Source organism: Microchirus variegatus, assembly GCF_963457635.1.
Source record: "Microchirus variegatus genome assembly, chromosome: 22".
In the NCBI taxonomy this organism is placed as follows: domain Eukaryota; kingdom Metazoa; phylum Chordata; class Actinopteri; order Pleuronectiformes; family Soleidae; genus Microchirus; species Microchirus variegatus.
The window spans coordinates 6,712,293-6,733,510 of record NC_139823.1 but is presented as its reverse complement, the minus strand read 5'-3'; the positions used below and the strand labels follow the sequence as shown (position 1 = coordinate 6,733,510).

The 21,218-nt window shown below is 42.8% G+C and overlaps 1 protein-coding gene across 1 annotated transcript; it reads left to right on the top strand.

Moving 5' to 3' along the window:
* Positions 1-14,774: 14,774 nt before the first annotated feature.
* Positions 14,775-20,744, top strand: LOC310942964 (indian hedgehog B protein-like; the record flags this gene model as incomplete). Its single annotated transcript, XM_083908438.1, has 4 exons — positions 14,775-15,092; positions 15,964-16,121; positions 16,404-16,507; positions 19,999-20,744. 4 exons carry the CDS (start codon positions 14,775-14,777, stop codon positions 20,742-20,744), a joined length of 1,326 nt encoding a protein of 441 aa, XP_083764564.1.
* Between the last annotated feature and the right edge of the window lie 474 nt (positions 20,745-21,218).

Genomic DNA, 21,218 nt, shown 5'->3' with positions numbered 1-21,218 from the left:
AAAAAATATTAATTAGTCTAGTACTATAATATAAACATGCTGGTGAATTTGTCTGTGTTAAAATTCAAACACAGACAATGAGTGCTGCATATCACCATTTTGTGAGTAGGGAAAACAAGCTTGGTTGGTTTCAGGGAAAACGATATGTGAATAAATATTACGAAACCTAAGTAGCTCATAATGTAAAAGTTGCTCACAGAGGAAAGTGCCACATATAATATTGCCTAAGACGTTGCCTGTACAGTATGTTAAAGTTTAGTCTTGTTCTGTGTGACTGTACCTTACTTAGATGCTGTTCACGAAACGACAAATTAAATTCTTTCGCATTTTTGCCCGTCCTGAAGCAGCAATTTAAAATGCATTTTCAACCATCAATGAATGGTGGAGCACAGCAATGGCACTTTGTAGTGCTATAATGACCAATCATGCAGTCATCTCTGTGGCAACTGGTTGTGGTCATAGTGAAAGATTACAGAGGTTTGCGAGAAGAAATTAAAGCTGGAGACTTGAACTGTTTGATACATCAAGGAACGATGGGGGTTGGAGAGATCACCTATAAAAATGGGATGTTTAAAGCCGTTTCTTTCACATCCTCTTCCTTTAAAACCAAAGGGAGAAATATAGCCTGGGACGCAGCCTCATTAAACAATATGAGGACTCTTAATCATGTGGCAACCCACCGGAAGTAGGGCTGTGACCCATCTTGGGTTCCGACCCATCGTTTTAGAAGTCAGGGTTTATGGGAAGTGTGAATGTGGTGTGTGATGAAAGGATGGGATGAGGTGTATGTGTGTGTGGATGTCTGTGTGTGTGTGTGTGTGTGTGTGTGTGTGTGTGTGTGTGTGTGTGTGTGTGTGCGTCTACAGTGCATGCTATTATTATGTTGCTGTGGTTGTAATGATGTAAGACACTCGCAAGGGAGTAAACAAGAGCAGCACGCTATCTGCAAACAACATATGAAAACATGATGTTTCTGTGGGTCTCAGATGATTAAGAACTTTTTTTTTTTAAAGATAGATTTGCAGTAAAATTATTTTGTTTTTGTCTGACACCTCTGTGTCTCATTAGCCTTGTTTAGGGTCAAGGAAATATGGAGCCTCCTGGAAAGAAAAGTCAATCACAGACCCAAAGTCATCCACACCCTCATTTACAGCCACTTTTGAACTTCAGATAAAATGTGTCCTTTAAAGTTTTTTTTCTTTTTTTGGTTTCCAGTTCATTTCCTGGAAATGTTATGTTCCAAGTGATAGTTGGTTAAATTTTCAGATAAAACATATTATGTATCGGTAATTTTGCAGTCTGTGGCAGTTAGGTGAACAAATATACATTTGCTGAATCTGTGAAATTTCATGGCATGGATTATTGGGTTTTAAACATCAAATCAGGACACTTCTAGTGCGGCTGAAAACTATATTAAACATGCAGTTTTGTTTGCTTCGTTGTCTATTGCTGGGGCTCTGTTGCTGACCAATGGCCCTGCATGGGCAAGGTACTGGACTCAAAACTCATGGATGTTTATTTGAGCTACTATGGGCTCGAATAAGCCAGGAAATTCTCCTCTGACCTCTGGTAGCAACAAAGCAGTGTCGCCCCAAGTACTGCTGCTTACAGTCACAAAAAGTGAAAAGTCACTAAAAATCACCTTTTCCCACAGTTCTAATGCTCACTTTTCACTTCAGCAGGTTGTCTTGACCACGTCTGCATGACTAAATACACTGAGTTGCCGTCGTGTCATGAGCTGAAATATTTGTGTTGAACAGATGTAATAATTAAGTGGCCGGTGAGTGTATTTCAACACAGCCTATACGTTCATAAGGCCCTCATGGTTCGAGATGAAGTACAGCACTAACATTTACAGTAATGTATGCAGGAATTGCAGTGAACTGGTAGAATGTCATAGTTTGATCACAGAACACAGTATCGTCTCAACAAGTTCTGTCTCGTCCCAGCAGATTGTCCTGGATTTTAACTATTTTGAGCCGTAACGTGGTGAGGTTGGATGATTACAACTAACTGAATATAGAGCATCGCGTGATTACACGTGCGTATTTTGCACACATTGTGACACATTTCGTGTTGTTCAGGCTGTGCTAGACAACAGCCCGCTGGATTTAAAATTAAACAATAGCAGTGGTTTTAGACTCTGATGTATGACACACATTCACACATCAGAGAAATCAGAAGCTACCATTTTCAAAGCGAATCAAGTGATTCATAACCACCAAAGTAAGTCACACAAGAGTGTTTTCACACAAACAGGAAGGCAGGTAGACAGAAAAACTTGTATATATGTACCGTGTGATATATATGGATTAATTCTACAAGTAATAGGATTGGAAATTAGCATATCGAGGGACAGCTTAGGTCGAACGGTTTGGAGTAAAGTAAAAGAGGCAAGGTTGAGGTGATTTGGTCATGTACAGAAGAAAGACAGTGATTATAATGGACAAAGGATGCTGAAGATGGATCTGCCAGGCAGGAGGAGAGAGGAAGACCATAGTGAAGGATCATGGATGTTGTGATGGAGGACATGAGGACATTTTGGTGGAACAGAAGAGTACACAAGGGATAGGGCAAGATGGTGACCCCTAAAGGGAGAAGCCGAACGAAAAAGAAGATGATTACAAGTACCACAAATGTTCGACGGCTTTAGAAGAAAGTTGAAATTGAAATGAAACTGTGAGACTGCGCTTTATTTCTTCATCCACCCCCCATCAACCACCCCTCTTTCTGCCTTGTCAATCAGTAGAAGGAGGAAAAAGTCATTAAATCTCTCTGTTAGCCATATATGTAATTACAGTCTGCCGGTATGTTGCTAAATACGCCTCGGCGCTAGTCTGGTCTCCCTGGTCATGTTTTTTCCTCCCACCGGCCGTGTTTGAAGGCCTTATAATTGCCAGAGGCAGTGTGTCAGGATTAGAGGCTGCTGGTTTGAAACCCCAACACCCCCCCCTCATGTAGACAACCTTAAGCCTCTACCCCTCTCCTTTCTTCATACAAATTACCATGCTGTTTTTTTTTTTATCACGGAAATACGTTATTTCCCCCACGTTTTTCTACTTTACCTATTTTAGCTTTTTTTTTTAAAGAGTTTTTTTTTTTTTCTATCAATTGCTCTGTTGCACAACATAGTTGAAAAACATCCTCACTTCACACCATGCGTTGCTAGGAAAACCTATCGTGGATCACAGTGTTGGGCAGCCCTTGCTATGGGGTTTTTACAAGTGTTAATTAGAACGGTGTATATTTGACTGGTGCCTGCAGGACGCCTGTGGTAAGTTGTCCACCTCACTCACCTCACACTAGTCTTCTTATTCAAGAAAACTGCTCTCCAAGAAGCCAGCCACTGTAAAAAAAAAAAAAAAAAAAAAAAAAAGGACACATTAGTCTTTCTAACTCTGTTAGAAATATCAAACTCATCGTTTAAGTTTGTGTTTACACCCCAAAACTAAAATGTTTCAGAGCTTTTAAAAGCTTTTAAATCTAGCATAAACCTGGCTTTTTTTTATTTTATTTATTTTTTTGAGTGAGACAGTGCTTTCCCTGTCTCACTGGCAGTAGTAAAATCCTTGTGGGTTAAGACAAATGAAGGTTGTTTGGTCCATCAAAGCGTTCAGAGTTGGAGAAATGATGGAGCTGATGGTCAGTGATGTCAGCGAAGATGTTGACTTTGTCTGAGTCAGAGCAGTCTCTGGTCTGCAGAGAACCCTAATTTCTCGGTCTGTCCGTCGCTGTCTCCCTGTTTGTGTCTCTCTTTCAACCTCCCTCATACTCTCACATCATCTCACTCAGCTCGCTCTCTCTCACACACACACGTGTAAAAAAAAAAGTGTTGCCCTGTCATCTACGGCAGTGTGCTGTTATGAGCTCGGACGCGATGCATTTACAAGTCTAAGATGTGCATTATATAAAAAAATGCATCCATTTAATTGCATGCTCAATTTCCCGTCTAGTCCTATACCTCAGTTATGCTCTTTTTCTTTCATTTTCTTATAGTTGTCATGATTAACTCTTATATCAAACTGAAATTATACATTTTGAGAAGATGTTTCTCAATAATAATTCTTCTTCTTCTCGTTATTATTATTTGTAGTAGTACACAGGGGAGTATATTGATGACTGATTACGAGGCACTACAAGGTGTTACCTTTGTCTTTGACTGCACACAACACAGTCAGTGTTGTTAATGTGTTTAGTCTGATCAGACTGTATGACACATATATGTTCCAAAGTTTTCTTAGAAGTATGCTATATTTCTACATCAGTAAAAAAAATCCCTCACCTTATATATTTGATATTAAACAAGAAAGATGCATCAAATCCAAGACTGATATCTTATTCATGGCGTAATCTTAATGCTAATGTTGAGATGCTGATGGAAATGGAGTGCAGATGTTGTTGCTGGGGGAATGGAGGCTGAACGAGGTATAATTATGGTAAGGTAAAACGAGGCTGTTGATGGTGAATTAAGTCAAATGAAGACGTCGACTGGGGTGTTATTTTCGGTGAGGCCTCTGTATGTTGGGACCACAGACATGTTTTTGAACAGAGGGAGAAGCGGCGGGTACACGTATGAGCGCGGCACCAGCACGAACGCGCGCGTTTCACTCGTCCACACTGAGAAGGAAGACAATTATGTTTGGGCTTGTTTTGATTTTTCATAAAAAGGTCAGGACAAAAAACAAATCTGCGGGACAGGGAATTTGTATTTTTAAGGGGACGGGTGAATATAATATGACTATAACACATGCGACATTTGCTAATACACACATACGCGGGATATGTATGTTCTACTCTACTTTGGTGGTTCACTGTGTAAACATGCAGCACAGTACACAAGTCACCACATCCAGCAACAACTTCCACCATCAGTAATTCATTCATAAGTCAGTTTGCAGTTTTTCTCTGTGACACTAATGAAGACTTTGGTTAAAAAAATGCACCCTTAGCAGAGACATCCTAGTGCCCTTGGTTACTATAGTAACGGGTGAGGTCATGATGAAAAGTAATTTGTCACAGCTTTCAGACTGTATGTTGTGTCTGCATGAGTTCCGATTTGTACTTTCAGTACCGTGCAAATACACAAAGTAATATTAAATATACAGGCCTCATTTTCAGCTCCATGTTAGCCTCGCTAGTGTTTCTCTGTGTCCTTTTCACCCTCTTTTCCATGTTCTAGATGGCACGTAGTCTCCCACTGCTTTGACTGGACTTTATGAAAACCATTGTAACTGTACAAACAATAGTGTGAGTCTGTCAAACGGGCTTCTGAATGGGATTGTCTTCATGCAGTAAACAACCGAACAATAAGACACCGTGTAATTTCAAAGAATGAATATTTCTGTCTTTGTCTTTTTCAGTGGGTGGATAACAATAAAAGCATTTGGCATTTTGTGTTTCTTCATTTTTGCGCGTTTGCAGTCGCAGCAGATATTTTCGCAATATATGTTTGTTTTTTTTATTATCCAATTTGTATTACTAATTCTTCACTTCCATCCTCCTTATTTTCTTTTCCCGACCATGTCTGTTTCCCTCTTGATATTCGCTTTCTTCATCGGATATACATCTCTGTTAAATGCTCGTCTCTCAGACTTTCCACTTGTTCTCTGTCACACTGACTATAACTCCCCTCCACAACCACCACCATCCCCAAAAGCCAACGCCCCCCCCTGCCCCCCCTACCCCCACCCCAGACAGCTGTCTCACCGCAGCACAGGGCTACGATGTGACACCGTGTTATAAATACAAACACACATAGACACACAAACAGATATGCATGCACACTATAAATACCATCCCTGTGTGCAAAACACACTGCTGCAGTATAAATATTTAAGTATAAATGCGTAATGAATTTATTGATATGTTGCCCATGCCAGCAGGCACTGTTTTGAGCCACAGAGTGGTGAACCAGTGTGGTGGGATTGAAGTGGTGCTGAGGGATTGTGGGAACGCATGTTCCGAGTTAGGCTGCTGACCAATCGGTGGGCTGGAAGCTGGAAGCCGCATCACAGAAAGAGCTACTGATCAGTACCAGTCTTCATAGCCATCCATCTTGCTCTTTTGCTCTTTCTCAACCTCTTTCTTTTTTTACTCTCTTGCTTTCTTTATCTCTATTTTCTTTCTTTTTCACATTTGCATGAACTCTTTTCACGACTATCTCCTTCCTACGTCTTACATTTCATAGCCTTTTTTTATTTCCATATTTGTGTTTATGAGTCTTCACCTCATACTTCCAGCTGATAGTGGGACATTACTAACTCTGAGGACGTTTTTTGGAAAACACATTTTTTCGCAGTTTCACATAAACTTCTGCAAATAACCTGGTTCTCCACAAACAGCGAGAACTAACCTAACTGGGTCTATTTTGTGTGTTTCCATGAGCGACAGTTTATGACTCTGCCTCATTGGTACTGGCTGTTGACTACGTTCATGTGGATCTGTCAACTGGATGAACACACATGACAAAGGAGCTGTCTCACGGTTGAACAGCTGGTTTTAATCCACAGACTGGAAATGTTCAGCTCTACTCGACAGACAATATTTGAGCCTGTACATCTATCTCCAAGTAAATCACATACATTTCATTTTTGTTTTATACAGAGCTGAATGTATTGGAAAAAAAAGATACAAAGAAATATTAAAACCTACTTGCGCACTGAGCCCTGCAGCTATTGTGGCCTTGGTTTTATTGGGAGTAGCCTGTATTTCTTCCTTTTGATAACAATCTCAATTAACCCTGCTGTTTGTTTGACAAAATATTGTTCCAGTGTCTCGATCTCCTTCCTCAGCGGCAACTGTTCCACTGTGGTAACTTCATTAGCCTCATGGGAAAGTGAATATGACGAGGATTTCTATAAATACCATTCTGCATGAAGCCTGTGCACCCCTAAACAGATTTCAATGAACTTGGTTTGTATCAAGCCCTGGAAAAAAGTGTTTTCCCCTCCAGAATTACTAGATGTTCACAATATTTTCCCTAAACTTTGCAGGATTAATATCTTGTTTGCACGACCTCCACCTGCTACAAAGGATGTAAGGACACAGACTATGAGGTAAAGGAGCTTCTGCAGTCCATGAGTCGCTGACAAGTGATTGGTTCCTCTGAGGGAAGACATGAGGAGTGGTAATTAAAAGCCTCGCGGTGACAGAGGTACCACCCTTTTCTCTGTCCTTGTATGTCTGCATTTGGTATAATTACTAGATCATCCTCGACACACTGTTGAGCGCATGAATGTCCAGGATAATCTGTTCTTTAGCTCATGGATCACAACCTATACTAAGTGACATCACTCACTGTTAAGGGTTGTATCTGTCTATGAGGACGCTAGGTTGTGTAGGTCAAGGTTAGGTCAAATGTTTTTTCGAAAGCTAGTTCCTCTGGCTTTGTGCTGCCTCCTATCATCCTTCATGTGTTTTGTTCTGGCACAATCCTACATCTTGTCGTCCAAGTCAACAATCATAGTGTATACTGTAGGCTGTTTGTCCCAATACCTATGACCCATAAGAGTGTACCAGTCACAGGCATAGTGGACTTTTGTCATTGAATGTACAATTAGAAGCTAAAGGGACATTCCAGGATTGGGATTGGGATCCATGGACGATATCCTGAATCGTCACATTTAAGAATTGCCTCTCAAGTCTCGTGAGAATCCACAGCGAGTGTGAGGTGAGTGACACTTGTGCCACAGTAAAGTTGTCAGACTCTTAAAATAACTTGAAATAATATAAGCCATTTATTCCTCCATAGGATTGTGGAGTAACGATTGCCAGCATGACCAATTCTATGAGGTTTTTTGTAAGTACAATTCACATAGACAGCAACAGTTTTCCTTTAAGGATGTACAATTGTCCTGGATAAAAGAAACAATTGGTTTCATTTTCACACAGTAAACTACCATAGTCAACAATCCATCCACCAAAGCCTCCTCTAAATGTGGACAACAACATCCCTTCCTTTGTTCCTATCATAATGGCTTTGAAGGACACTTTTGGGTCTTCAGATGCAGGGATGCTCTCACTGAGACACACGTCCATGACCAATGTCATTACAATACCGATGTAAACTATAACACCAACGTGTCTGGGACAATAACACAGCAGAATTCAACAGCAGCATCAGTAGTCTGATCTTCATTAACCTCTGCAAATCCCTGCTCATCCTGAGCCACATCCTCAGTCTCACCTCAGAAAAAACATCATCACAGGTGAAAGCTGTTCTGTTTATCCCAGCTGCATATTAATGTTATTTTTTTCTCCCTATAAATAAGCAAATAAATATTGACATTTACCAGAAATTGAATCATTACGGACTTATTTGTCACTCAGTGACCCTGAGCTGCTCCTGTTGTTGCTGTTGACAGAATGGAGACAATCACCCAACGTTCACCCTGTGCCCTTAACTTCATACACTCGTGTGTGTGTGCTCTTTACATCCTCCCACTGTGTGTTCACTCCTCTTGCTCTGCTCGTCCGAATCCTCTCGTCATCTCACTCGCAACCTCCTCTCACATCCTCTGTGAACTCTCCAGCCACCTCATCTCTCGTCTCGCATTTCCTTCCCATCATTAGAGGTCACTAAAAAAACTTAAATTCAGTTAGACATCTGTGTAAATGCAGCATATGTGTGTGTGTGTGTGTGTGTGTGTGCACGTGAGTGCAACATTAACTTGACTCAACACAGTTTTCATTTCCCTCTATTTCTATACTCCATTACTGTGTTTACCTTTGAGCACCCTTGGTAATCATATTGTCATGGGCTATTACCACTCAATCCTCTCTCTATCCACCTCACTAGCGCTTTTCCACTCCTCTCTGCAAGACATTCTTCTTCCCTTCCTGTCTTCACCTGCCTTTCTTTACCCTCTTCTATGTTTTCGCTTGTTGTTTGGTTCTGTGTTTTTCCCCCAGCTGTGATTTTCCTCCCCCTTCTCGCTCTCTTTCTCTCTCTCTTTTCCTTCCTTTACTTGCCCTCCTCCCCTTTGGGTCTCTCTCCCTCTTTCTACCCAAAGTTCTGCAGTGCAGCTGGCATGGTTTTCTAGTGGTGTAGTAAAATATAAATATAATAAGGACGTTTTTGAGCTGGTGAATCCATTCTGAGCAGAGAAACATCACCACAGAGGCCGCAGATGTGGCACGCACTCAAGGAGAGAGAGGGGGGATGGCAAGAGGGAGGAGAAAAAAAAAACCTCATTTGACATGGAGAGGGTACAGCAGAAGCACTGACAGCATTATTGTTGGCATTACCCAACTTCTGGACTTGTTATTAGGACACTTCATACAAATTTGCCTCATCTTTGTCAACAGTCTTTAAGCAAGCCTCCAATCTTTTGAACATGAGTCTCGCTCAGAACCTCAAGTCTTAATTTAAGAGTAGTCTTTTTAAGGAACTTGAAAAAAAAAAAACACAACATATGTAATTAATAAATATGAAGTTCAACTGCAAGTATCATTACACACACAGAGGCGGAAATATGATTTGCAGATCAGCTTTAGACTTTTACATCAATCATATCATGGTTAGAAAACTGAGTTTCTCTTCTCTAGTAGGAATTTTCATTTTCACATGCTGCATGTGTACGGTGTTTCCCTGTGTGTATGTTTTACGATCTATGGGATAGGGGCAAGACTGTATTTGTGTGCATATGTGAATTGTGTATGAGCATGTACATAAGCTCCCATGCATGCTGCTATGCCTGTATGTGTTCAGTGTCAGAGCGCAGCGCACTTCAGTTGCCTGGCCAGGTCTTTGTTTGCTTAAGCCATGCAGTGGCTAGCCTAGCCCACTAACTCCAAGACACATTTAGCCTGTGCTCCACTTTTATATCATCCTGCTTTTATTTTCCTTCTGTCTGCTCTCTGACCAAATACGCTGCACTAAACTGGCCTTCGGCACAACTAGTATTGGTGCGGCTCTGAACCATTGATAGACAGATTTGGTCAGTGTGGTTTTCACTGGCTGCCATGTTAGTTCCGGCTCAGCCCTAAACTATTTGTCACTGGCAAGTGGCACTCACTTCCAAAAATGTATGGGCGAAACGTGTGAAGGCTACTGCAAAGCGGAGGAAGTTTTATCCTCTCGTCTTGGACGAAGGCTTACAAGGTTTAGAACCACTATGACACTTAGAAGCCTTATGTATAGGGACGTAGTGTTAGGTGTTTATTGTGGTCTGGGGTTGGATGCTAGAGTGTGTGTGTGGAGGGAGAGACGGAGGAGAAGGAGGAGGAGGAAGAAGAGGGATGGTGGTTTTAGCCACTAGCTGTTGTTACCTTGAGCATAACGTACTTTAACCCCCATTACAGCAATCCACCACAAGCCACAAACACGCTAGCTTCCACTGAGTGCAAAACAACCCAAAAACTCACTTGTTTACCAGCTAATGTGCCATGCCATCCAGTCCAGTCTCAAACACATTGACTTCTTCTCCCCTTCTCCTCTTTCTTTCATCGACTTCTCAATTCACATGTTGCTCCCTTATTTCCCCCGATATCCTCAATCACTGTGCGATGTTTTTCCTCCTCTCTCATTATCTCTCTGTGTCATTCTTTTTGACATTCTCCCCATCTCTTTCTACATCTTGGGCTTGGCATTTCCTTTCATCTGTGTCTCCTTTTTGCCCCACTCGGAGCCTTTGTTGGTTAGGGCCCCGGGTATGCGTGGGTAACCCCGGTGCCCATGTGAAGGCCCTGTGCTGTGGACTCATTGAGCCCCAGTGTAAGCAGATGAAAGCATGAGGCAGATTCTGGAGCTGGCACCCATCTCCCCATGTCCTGCCACCATGGCCTCTTATTTCACAGAGAAAATTAATAACTTTAACAAACATCAATGAGCGAGGGCCTGATTCTTGGTCGGCCTGGTGTATGTGTGTGTGTGTGTGTGTGTGTGTGTGTGTGTGTGTGTGTGTGTGTATCTGTGAACATATGAGCTTCTACTTTGCACACATGCATGGATGTGTGTGTCTCTGTTTGTGAGCCTCCAATGAGCTCATTCCTTGCAGTGTGTGAAACATGTCAATCGGTGCCAAAAGCTGCTGACAGCATCAGTGTCAGACAGAGAGATTTACAGGTTAACGGAGAGTAGTAAGGGAAAGACCGTTTCGCACACGGCGAGAGGCTCCATTTTGGTTTGATCCGATCAAATCGTTGCCATGTTGAGAGGCCAGAGTGTCCTCTCTCGAGTCAAAGAGGAACAGAGAGATGGATGGATGAAGGGAGGGATGGATGGATGGGAGAATGTGACCACTTCTGAGGCATTGTCGACGGCCACGCTGAATAGGCAGCGGGCCTGCCAGGAGCCACGCCTGTATTTATGATCTTCAAAGGAAGGATGATACGCGCGCACACACGCTCTCTCACATACGCTCGGCCACAAAATGTTGATAGTTACAGGAAAACATATGCCTGTGCAAATGCGGGCACACACAAATTTGCATAAAGTTTTCTGCACATGATAAATACAGAACGCAAAAGAGGCACACACACACACACACGTAAATGGAAAACCACTTGTAACGCTGATTAATGGTAAAAGACCATGAACCAGAAAATTGATGCCACTGATTTCTCTCCAGTAAAGCCATGCAGCTGCTGCTCGGCTTAGCTTTTGCCTTAATGGTCAACGTTTTCACTTGTTATGTTGCATCCTGGTGAAGTTACAAGCTTTGCAAGGGAGTTCTTTAGCTGATGGATTTTACACAAGTTGCCAATTGACCATACCCTCAACCTACTGTATATTTACCCAATTTCCTCCTGGGTATTAATAAAATATTCAGATTTAGTTATCAAGCAGCTGAAAGGAGACTTCTGTAAAAATCATAAGAAAAGTTTCCCTGCTACAGTATGATGATGTGACATATCGGAGGCTTTACAAAGCCGGAGTGAAACTCAGCACAACACTGACACCATTATGATGAATACTGATTTCTTTTAATGGGCTTGTACTGTATGTTCCACACCGGGTAAGTTCTAATGAATTTGCACAAGTGTCGGTTGATGTTCTATTTCAGCTAAAAGGTAAACATCGCTATAGATGGCTGTTTACCGTGTGTGAATCTCGCTCTTTGCCTTCCTGTGTTCCAGCGAGGGACATGAAAAGCAGCGGTGCAGCAGAAAATACTTTATGATGTTTGCGCGCACAAATAATAAAACATAAATTGTGGAAACCCTCAGTCTTATACAGTTCAGTTCATTCAAAGGAGCCTGCACTGGGGAACAGGGGGTGAGACCACTGATTTTCTGCGGGCAAATATTTGAAGAGCTAATTTGGAGGGGCTGCATTTGCTGCTGTTTAACTCTCTCTCTCGCCGTGCGTGTGTGTGTGTGCGTGTGTGTGCACGTGCATTAGCCACCACACACACAGCTTGCAGAGAAGGACCCAGACAGCTTGTGTTCATAAATTAAAGATGTAATTTGTCCGTAGGAGGAAATTTAAGAAATTTGAATATGTAGTTAATCTTGTCAATTAATTAGGCAACTTTATAGACCAACTGGAGAGAGTTGTAATTCAGCCAGTCATTTAGCCAGTCAGTAAGTTGGCCACTCTGCAGGGCAAACATGCTATTTGAAAGACAGTCACTCCATCAGTCGGTCAGTCAGTCAGTCAGTTCTCCAGTACAACATCCAGGCTATCCGTCTGTCTTACAGGTAGTAAATGACCCCATTACCCAGTGAGCCAACAAAAGACTGTAGCTAGCCAGTCAATCACTGACCTTTGATCTTATTTGATAATGGAATGCAGCCGGAGGGGAGGATACCACTTTATCCTCCACATGAGGGTCACAGGGGGCGCTGCATGGTGCCAATCCCAGCTGACATAGCTGGGGCGAAAGGTGGGCGGGGTACACTCTGGACATCCAGTCCATCACTGGGCCACAAACAACCACCCGCTCTCACACTCACACCTATGGTAAATTTAGGGTGTTCAATTTACCTAATCCCCATGTTTTTGGACTGTGGGAGGAAATTGAGGCATTGATTGTGAGTGTCTCTTTTTTTCTTCTACACTTTAGAACATTGGTTCTCAAAGTGCAGCCCGGGGGCCAATGGCGGCCCGCAGAAACATTTCTGGCGGACCGCAATGAATTACAGTTGATAGTTTTAATCCAGGAGGTACTTAGCTTGTTAAAGCTCACATAGAGTGGTCCTGTTGCATATATATGTTAGTTATGGAGGTCTACTTACATACATTAACTTGTTTTTATGGTCAAAAACCTCCTAGTTGCTGTAAACGAGCTGATAGAAATCCTTCTTTTCTGATGCTTTGCTGAGCTGCGATATTTCAGACATAAATCTCACCCCAAGAAGACAGTATTGTGATTGGCCAATACCCGGAAGTGACATATTCAGCACACCCGCTCTCAGAAGCGCAGCTCCCCCGTCTGGAACGTTGGATGTACTGCTCCTCATTATCAAAACATTGTTTTAACTCGTGAAACACCTCCACAACGGACGTTATTCTTCTTCTGCGGTTCAATGTACGCAACCGGATGTACCCGGACTAGTGCTCGGAGCAGGAGGAACTGCTGTTCAGGAGAACCGTTTTTTACGTAACCGGACCGGGTTTTTTCAGAGATCTCGCTGAGCCCGAGATTACAATAAAACACAGCGTTCTCAGCAATGGCTGAACTGTTGGTTTCGTAACTTAATAAACAAGGTAATGATGCAGATACACACTAAAAAACAGCGTTAATTGGAACTTCCGGTCTAGGACCGCTTTAAATGTTTATTGGACATTACTGGATACAGACCAATAAGTGTAAACTCATGTAGAACTGCAATCTGGTCATTAACTATTACAAATGGGATTTCTTTCTGCATTTTTTCCTCCAACGTTGGGTTCATAAATTGACCCTCAGGTATCCAAACTTTGAGAACCCCTGCTTTAGAATAAAAAAGAGGGTCATCAGGAGTTGTCAGGGGCACAGGCAAATATACAGACAATGGCTGGAATGGCAACCCCCGCACACACTGCTTGTGCGTGTGCCTGTGTCTGCCAGAGGAGTGTGGACAGGACACTCCAGTCAGTGCGCCCTGCATGTGCCCAGGAGGGGCGGGGTGGGTGGCAGAGTAAAGGGACAGAGGAGAGAGGAGAGAGAGAGGAGGGCAGGACTGGCAGGGTGCGGTCTGAAGTGGCAACAGATCGTTTTGAATCACTCGTATCCCTTCCATTCAACTGGAAAGCTGCAGCTTGTTGCGTGCCCGGCCGCTCGCTTATGTGGAAGGAGCAGCTTTGGATCCAAGCAGAGAGCGAGAGCGCGCGCGCGAGAGAGAGAGAGAGAGAGAGAGAGAAGGATCAGCAAGCAGAGAGAGAGAGCAGGAGAAAGTGGCTGATGTGACAGTTTCACAGAGAGGAAGAAAAGAGAGGGAGAGAAACCACAACATTGCAAGTTGGATATTAGTGACCGCTCTCTCTCTCTCTCCCTCTCACTCTCCAGCTCTCTCACCCACTAAATCGACTTTGAACCTGTTTGTTTAAATACACCTACTTTACAGCCTGCACACTTACTGTTGATTCTGCAAGGCGGAGGGAGCGAAGTTTATTCTGCATTTGGGTCAATTTTTTTTTTCTCCTTCCTCCTGAGCTAATAAAAACTATTTTTGGGTGTCCTTATGGTGCCCTTCGTCGCCGAGGTGATGCGCTTCTTCTTCGGATTTTCGGACGGGATGTGGCGACAGTCACGGACGATGGAGTCGGGGACGGAACCGGGGAGACGCTGAAGACATCTCTCCCCAGGAGAGCTCTCTCTCCCTCCCTCCCTCCCTCCCCCCCTGAGGCGATGCGGATCCCCTTCCTTCCTCTCACCGCCGCCTCTCTGTGTGCCTCGGTCCTCCTCCTCCTCCTCCTCGCACCTGCCTCGGAGGGCTGCGGGCCGGGGAGGGGGTACGGCAAGAGGCGGCTCCCGAAGAAGCTCACGCCGCTCGCCTACAAGCAGTTCAGCCCCAACGTGGCCGAGAAGACGCTGGGAGCCAGCGGGAGACCCGAGGGCAAGATAACGCGCAACTCCGAGCGCTTTAAAGAGCTGACGCCGAACTACAACACAGATATTATCTTCAAGGATGAGGAGGACACGGGCGCAGACAGACTCATGACCCAGGTGAGGAGCACAGATCGATGGCTGCAGGAATGGGAATGGGACAAAACATTGATGTGAACCTTTGACCCTGAGAGCTGCTGCTGCTTTACGTCACAAGGCTGCTTAGTTTTCAACATCACATTCATGTCTGTGAAGATTCTCAGTGGTTCAGGTCATTGTGTCTTCACCCAAGAGTTGTGAAGTTCTTCAGAAGAATGGAAGAAGTGACTAAAAGCCAAGTTGTCTACATCTGCATTCTTGAATCGGTCATTTCTTAATTCATTCATTGGTTTTGCATCCATAAAATGCAGATATTTAAACCACAGAGGAAATAAATCAGTCAGAAATGCCTTGATTGTTAAGGAGCCAAATCTCAATAACATTGCAAATGTGTAAAATCACCTTTATGGGGTGAAAACATGTACGACAAGGTTTATCTTCATCCTCTCAATGTTGGTACAGCCCAAAATAACATACCTACCTATCTACTAGGCTTTTTTAGGGGTCTACACTTGTAGAGGACACAAAGTCTATCTTCCTTCATAAGTTGGTACAGCCCAAAATAATATATCTACATTCTGTCAGTCAGCCAGTCAGCTACGGACAAAATAATCCAGTGCTCTAGACAATGGCCTTAACTGTGATTCATTAGAGTTGGCCAAGTACAGATTGCTACTCTTTCTGGAGCATCTTGACCTAAAAAGTTTGTGTAAAAGATTGCGAAACTGCGAAAATCCTCTGTAGCATGTGCACATGGAGGGTTTGTGTAGAGAATGACCATTCACCTGAGAAAGTTTGCCCTCATTATGCCCTCATCATCTCGTCCTTAGTATCCTCTTGGTTGTTTGTCGTTTTGTTCCTCACCCCCATTTCCTGTCCGTCTTCCCCTCAGCGTTGTAAAGACAAGTTAAACTCTCTGGCCATCTCCGTGATGAACATGTGGCCCGGCGTGAAGCTGAGAGTGACCGAGGGCTGGGACGAGGACGGTCATCACTCTGAGGACTCGCTGCACTACGAGGGACGTGCTGTCGACATCACCACATCAGACAGGTGAGCACATACCGCACAGCTGCTTATGTGGTGTGAAGCAGCCAGACAGAAGTCAATCGGCTTATCAGTCATGTGATGAGTCAACTATGTAGTGAAGAATTTAGTTTTTTGCTGATATTGAATATTGCGAATTGAATTGGCCAAATCCAGGGTACTCACAAAATAAACACTTTCCACAGGGATATAATGCTGCTGTACATTTCTGAAGAAGTACTCTATGTTGTGCTATGATTTCACTGTAAAGAAAAGGTAATAACAATGCTGCTGAATCCCTTTTCTCAGGGACAGAAATAAATATGCCATGTTGGCACGCTTGGCAGTAGAAGCTGGATTCGACTGGGTCTACTACGAGTCCAAAGCCCACATTCACTGCAGCGTCAAGTCAGGTAAGACCTGGATCTATGTGTTCGTATGTTTTTGTGGCCACCTGTCATTACCACTAATGAGGTCGATGTCAGACCCCCTCGCTGGTGATTCTTATCTTTATGTGTGTGCATTATCAGCCTGTGCGCATGTTTTTGTGTGTGGCCTATAGGGAGCCAATCAAAGCTGAAGGTGCACCTGTGCTCTTTGCACCTGTGCTTTTTTCAAGCACCAGTTCTCGGTCAGATGTTAGACTACAGTACATGTTCACATGACCAGGCTGAAGTCACTCGTAGCCTTTTTCTGTTGACTCACATTTCAGATTATGTGTGGACAGAGACATCAGATAATTTCACCTCAGTATGTGGTCTTAGTACAGATATACGACACATGACCATACGACATAGCTTTTTGCAGAGAGCGTCAGGTCAGTGCAGGTCTGAGACGAAAGCTACACGACGGTAAATGGTGTGTGTTTGTATATTTTCGGTGTTTTATGGCAGTTGCTCTCTGTAATGTTGTTCTTCTTCATCCTCTTTGCACAGACCCCCTTCTTCTTTTTCTTTCTCGTCTACTTCTTCTTCTACTATGGTGTTTTATGGCAGTTGGAATCCGTAATGTTGCAGTACTGCCTCCCCTCTCCCTTACTCCTGACATATCCCTTTAAATGAGAGTTTTGGGTGTGCACATTAAATGCTGGAATAGTTACAAAAAAACTATTAAAGGCACCATATGTAATAATGTATGAGGCGCTGATTGTAAAGTTGCGCATGCTAAAATAGACAGCAACTTTTTGCCACATTTAGCAAAAAAACATCAGCCTCAATGTTTAATCTGAATAAAAAATCTAAATCTAAATGTTAAATATTAAATATTAATGTTAAATGTGAACATGATTTTTGTTGTTTTAGGTAGTTATTATCAGGGTAGTATGTTCAAGTTTATTTCACCCACTAGGGTGGTTTTAATTCGTTAAACATAAAAAAATAAAAAAAATGTATATATGTTTTTTAGCTAAATGTGGCAAAAAGTTGCTGTTTATTTTAGCATGCGCAACTTTACAATAAGATTGTGGCCAAAAACGGTAACTACATTCAAATTCAAAATACCAAGGTCTTTTAGGCTTCGTTTTCTAACTGGCAACACATGGTTGCTCGGCAGCTGAGACTCTACCGACTGCAATGATTGGTAGATGGCGGTAGGTGGCGCCACATGCCGAAACGTGATTTCAAAACATAAACATGATTTGCAGTCTGCAAAGATGTTTTTTTTAATGTAAATATTTTGTCTGTACTGTTGTTGTTGGTGAGTTCAGGTTGTTATATGAACATTAGGAGGATGTTATGGCCAGTTGCTTTAGATTTATTACATAATGCATCTTTAAACCAGAAAGATCCACTAGATAAATTATAAAATCTGAGTCTGAACATTTGTTTTGATTGAGAGTTTAATTTAAAAAGACACAGTGAGTGAAACACAAATCAGATCAGAGTGTTCGCCCAAAAATACCTTGACCACATTCCACCTCAGGGTATTCAAACTCTTGCGGAGTCATTTTGCCGTGTCTGTCTGGTACCACCAGTTATTTGATGCCAAACTTTATTTGAGCAAGCCTGTTGAGGTTAGTGAGCTGTGAGATGATTAACTCTCCCTTTGTTTTGCCGTTGCTTTTCCCCTCAGTAAGTTTCTCTCAGATGTCTTATCTGAGTCTTATCACCTCGTGCTCACGGTCCTCCTTCTCTGCAGTCGTCAAGCTCACAGACACACACACACACACACACACCTTGAACAAATATTTGGCTGCCTTAAGACTGCTCTAAGACTGCTGCCCCGCAAACACACGCACACACTCACACACGAGTGATGCATTTCAATCTTATTCTTGCCACGGGAGTCTTGTAAAGACTATTTATATTGTGTTATAATCTCCGGTGTTATTGTCTTGTTTCTTTAAGGCCGATCCACTTTTTAAAAAATTAACAGAAAACAATATTCAAGCTCATTACAGTGTGTCAGTGCTCTCTGCTCCTGTGGACCCATTAATAATCCATGCGACTCAGTTTAAAACTCAAACTTTGCTGTAATCCAAACAATATCTCGACCCAGGTCTGAGTCTGTGTACTTTCCTGTCTCTCTGACCCCAGGCCATGCTCCGACTGTGGTGATACAATCAGCTGGTTATCCATTAGCTCTTACTGAATACCTCTTCTTGCCACTTTGTCTCACAGTGTCTTAAAGGGACACCTTATTCACATATGCTAAAACAAGTTCCATACAGGCACAAATGTTTATAATAATAATTAGGGTGAGAAATATAGCACTATTATTTACAGCATTTCATGTTTATAGACTGATCGTTTCTCCGGAGTGAAATTTGTGAATTGTGGTTCTCAACTCTTCATGGGCAGAAAATGACAAACTCTGTACAACAAAAACATTGCACAATTGTAAGGTTGTTTGACTGTGACACTGACAACATGCATTGGCAGTTTATCCATATGTTTTAAACTTGCTATACGAAGAAAATAGGCAACAACCATCCATCTTCTACCGCACTATCCTCCACATGAGGGTGGCAGGGAGACGCTGGTGCCAATCCCAGCTGACATAGGGCGAAAGGCGGGGTCACACCCTGGACAAATCGCCAGTCCATCACAGGGACACATAGAGACAAACAACTATCCACTCTCACACTCAAGGTCAATTAGTGCCCAATTCGCCAAATCCCTCAAATCTATCTTTTTGGACTGTGGAAGGAAGGCAACAACCATTGCTATTATTGCCAAATCCTAGCACAGCTTGTGGTCTAAATGAATGACAATAACAGAACATTTGTCACTCATGTCATAAAATGAAGAAAAAGTAAGTTTGTCAGTTCACTAAGCTTCTGATCAGTTTCAGGAAAACCTGAACATAAAAACTCACTTTTAAATTTGATAGATTTTGATTGAGATATTACTGAATGTAGAGAGGGCCAACGCAAACTTAGTTAATTTGTTTTTTAAAATACAAGAATTTTGTATTTACTGATAGAGTGAAGAGGCACATGTATGCTTTAAAGGTGCATTATGTAATAAATCTAAAGCAACCGACCATAAAATCCTCCTAATATGTCACAGAGACTCAGGAATAATGTTCATATAACAAACTGAACTCACCAACAACAACAGTACAGACAAAATATTTGCATTAAAAAAAATATTTTGCAGACTGCAAATCATGTTAATGTATACCAATCATTGCAGTCAGTAGAGTCTCAGCTGCTGAGCAACCACGGGTTGCCAGTTACGTCAGAAAACAAAACCTAAAAGACCTCTGTATATTTTTAATTTGACTGTAGTAACCGTTTTTGGCCACATTCTTACATATGGCACCTTTAACAATATACCACTGATCCACTGAGATAAAATTGCCCTTGTGTCAATGTCCTCCCTGCTTTGTAGATCACTCTGATTTACTTTGTCAATGTGCTTTGTCTCAAACCTTTGTTTGTCTGTTTTTCATCTCTCCATAGAACATTCTGTGGCAGCCAAAACTGGTGGTTGTTTCCCTGGCGAAGCTCAGGTCGTTCTTGAGGGTGGCGCTACCAAACACATGCGTGATCTGCACCCTGGTGACCGTGTCTTGGCTTCCTCAACGGCGGACAGCCACGGTCCTCTTCTCTACAGCACGGTCATATCCTTTCTGGACCACCAGCCCAATGCCACAAAGACCTTCTACGTCATTGGCACCGACACAGGACTTAATATCACACTCACAGCCGCTCACCTGATCTTCGTCGCTGACTGCACTGGTGGGCAGGGTGAGTCGGGCCGGGATGAGACGGCGACAGAGCCAAAGTTGGACTCTACAGCGAGGGCCGGTATTGGCTCTGAAGCTCATCTGAAGTCAGTTTTTGCCAGCGAGGTCCGTCCAGGACAGTGTGTACTTGCTCCACGAGAAAAGGTGGGTTTACAGGCAGCGTTTTCCACTGTTACCTTTGTGGAGGAGCAGACGAGCACCGGCCTGTATGCTCCGCTCACCCAGCACGGGTCTATAGTCGTGAATGGTGTGCTGGCATCCTGCTACGCTGCTGTGGACAATCACCACTTGGCTCACTGGGCCCTGGCCCCACTTAGATTCTTCTACAGCCTCACAGGGCCTTCAGAACTGCAGACTGACGGGCTTCACTGGTATCCTTGGCTCCTACAGAAGTTGGGGCAAATGCTGCTGAACGCTGGACACTTCCACCCGTGGGGGATCGAGCAAGGACATAGTTAGAGACGGAGACACGTTTCACACTGATTACTTTGTTCTTTTAGCTGCTTACACGAGCAGCAAAGCACAACTGTCTTTTGAAACAAGGAAGCTATTAAGGGAACACCAAGGACAATTGATGTTATAGTCTCAATACAATTTCACTTTAGTCTTTTTATAGCTTCAAGAACTAGAGGTGTGTTAGAGTTATAATATACCAACACCATTAGAGATATGGGCGTAAATATCACTCCTTTTCAATCCCTTCACCGGAGAGATCAAAACTAAAGACTGTGACTTAACACAATGGCTTTCATTAAATTTAAAAAAAAAAAAGTAGGTGAAGTACGTTTTCCTCATTCCTTTGTACTGTACTTACTGTAACTTGTTATAATTTTTGCATTTGACATCAAGCTAGGTCATATTGTTACAGGTGGAATAAATTAATATATGAGGGAAAAGGTGAAGTGTCATGAAAAAAAAGAAGAACACATTTGT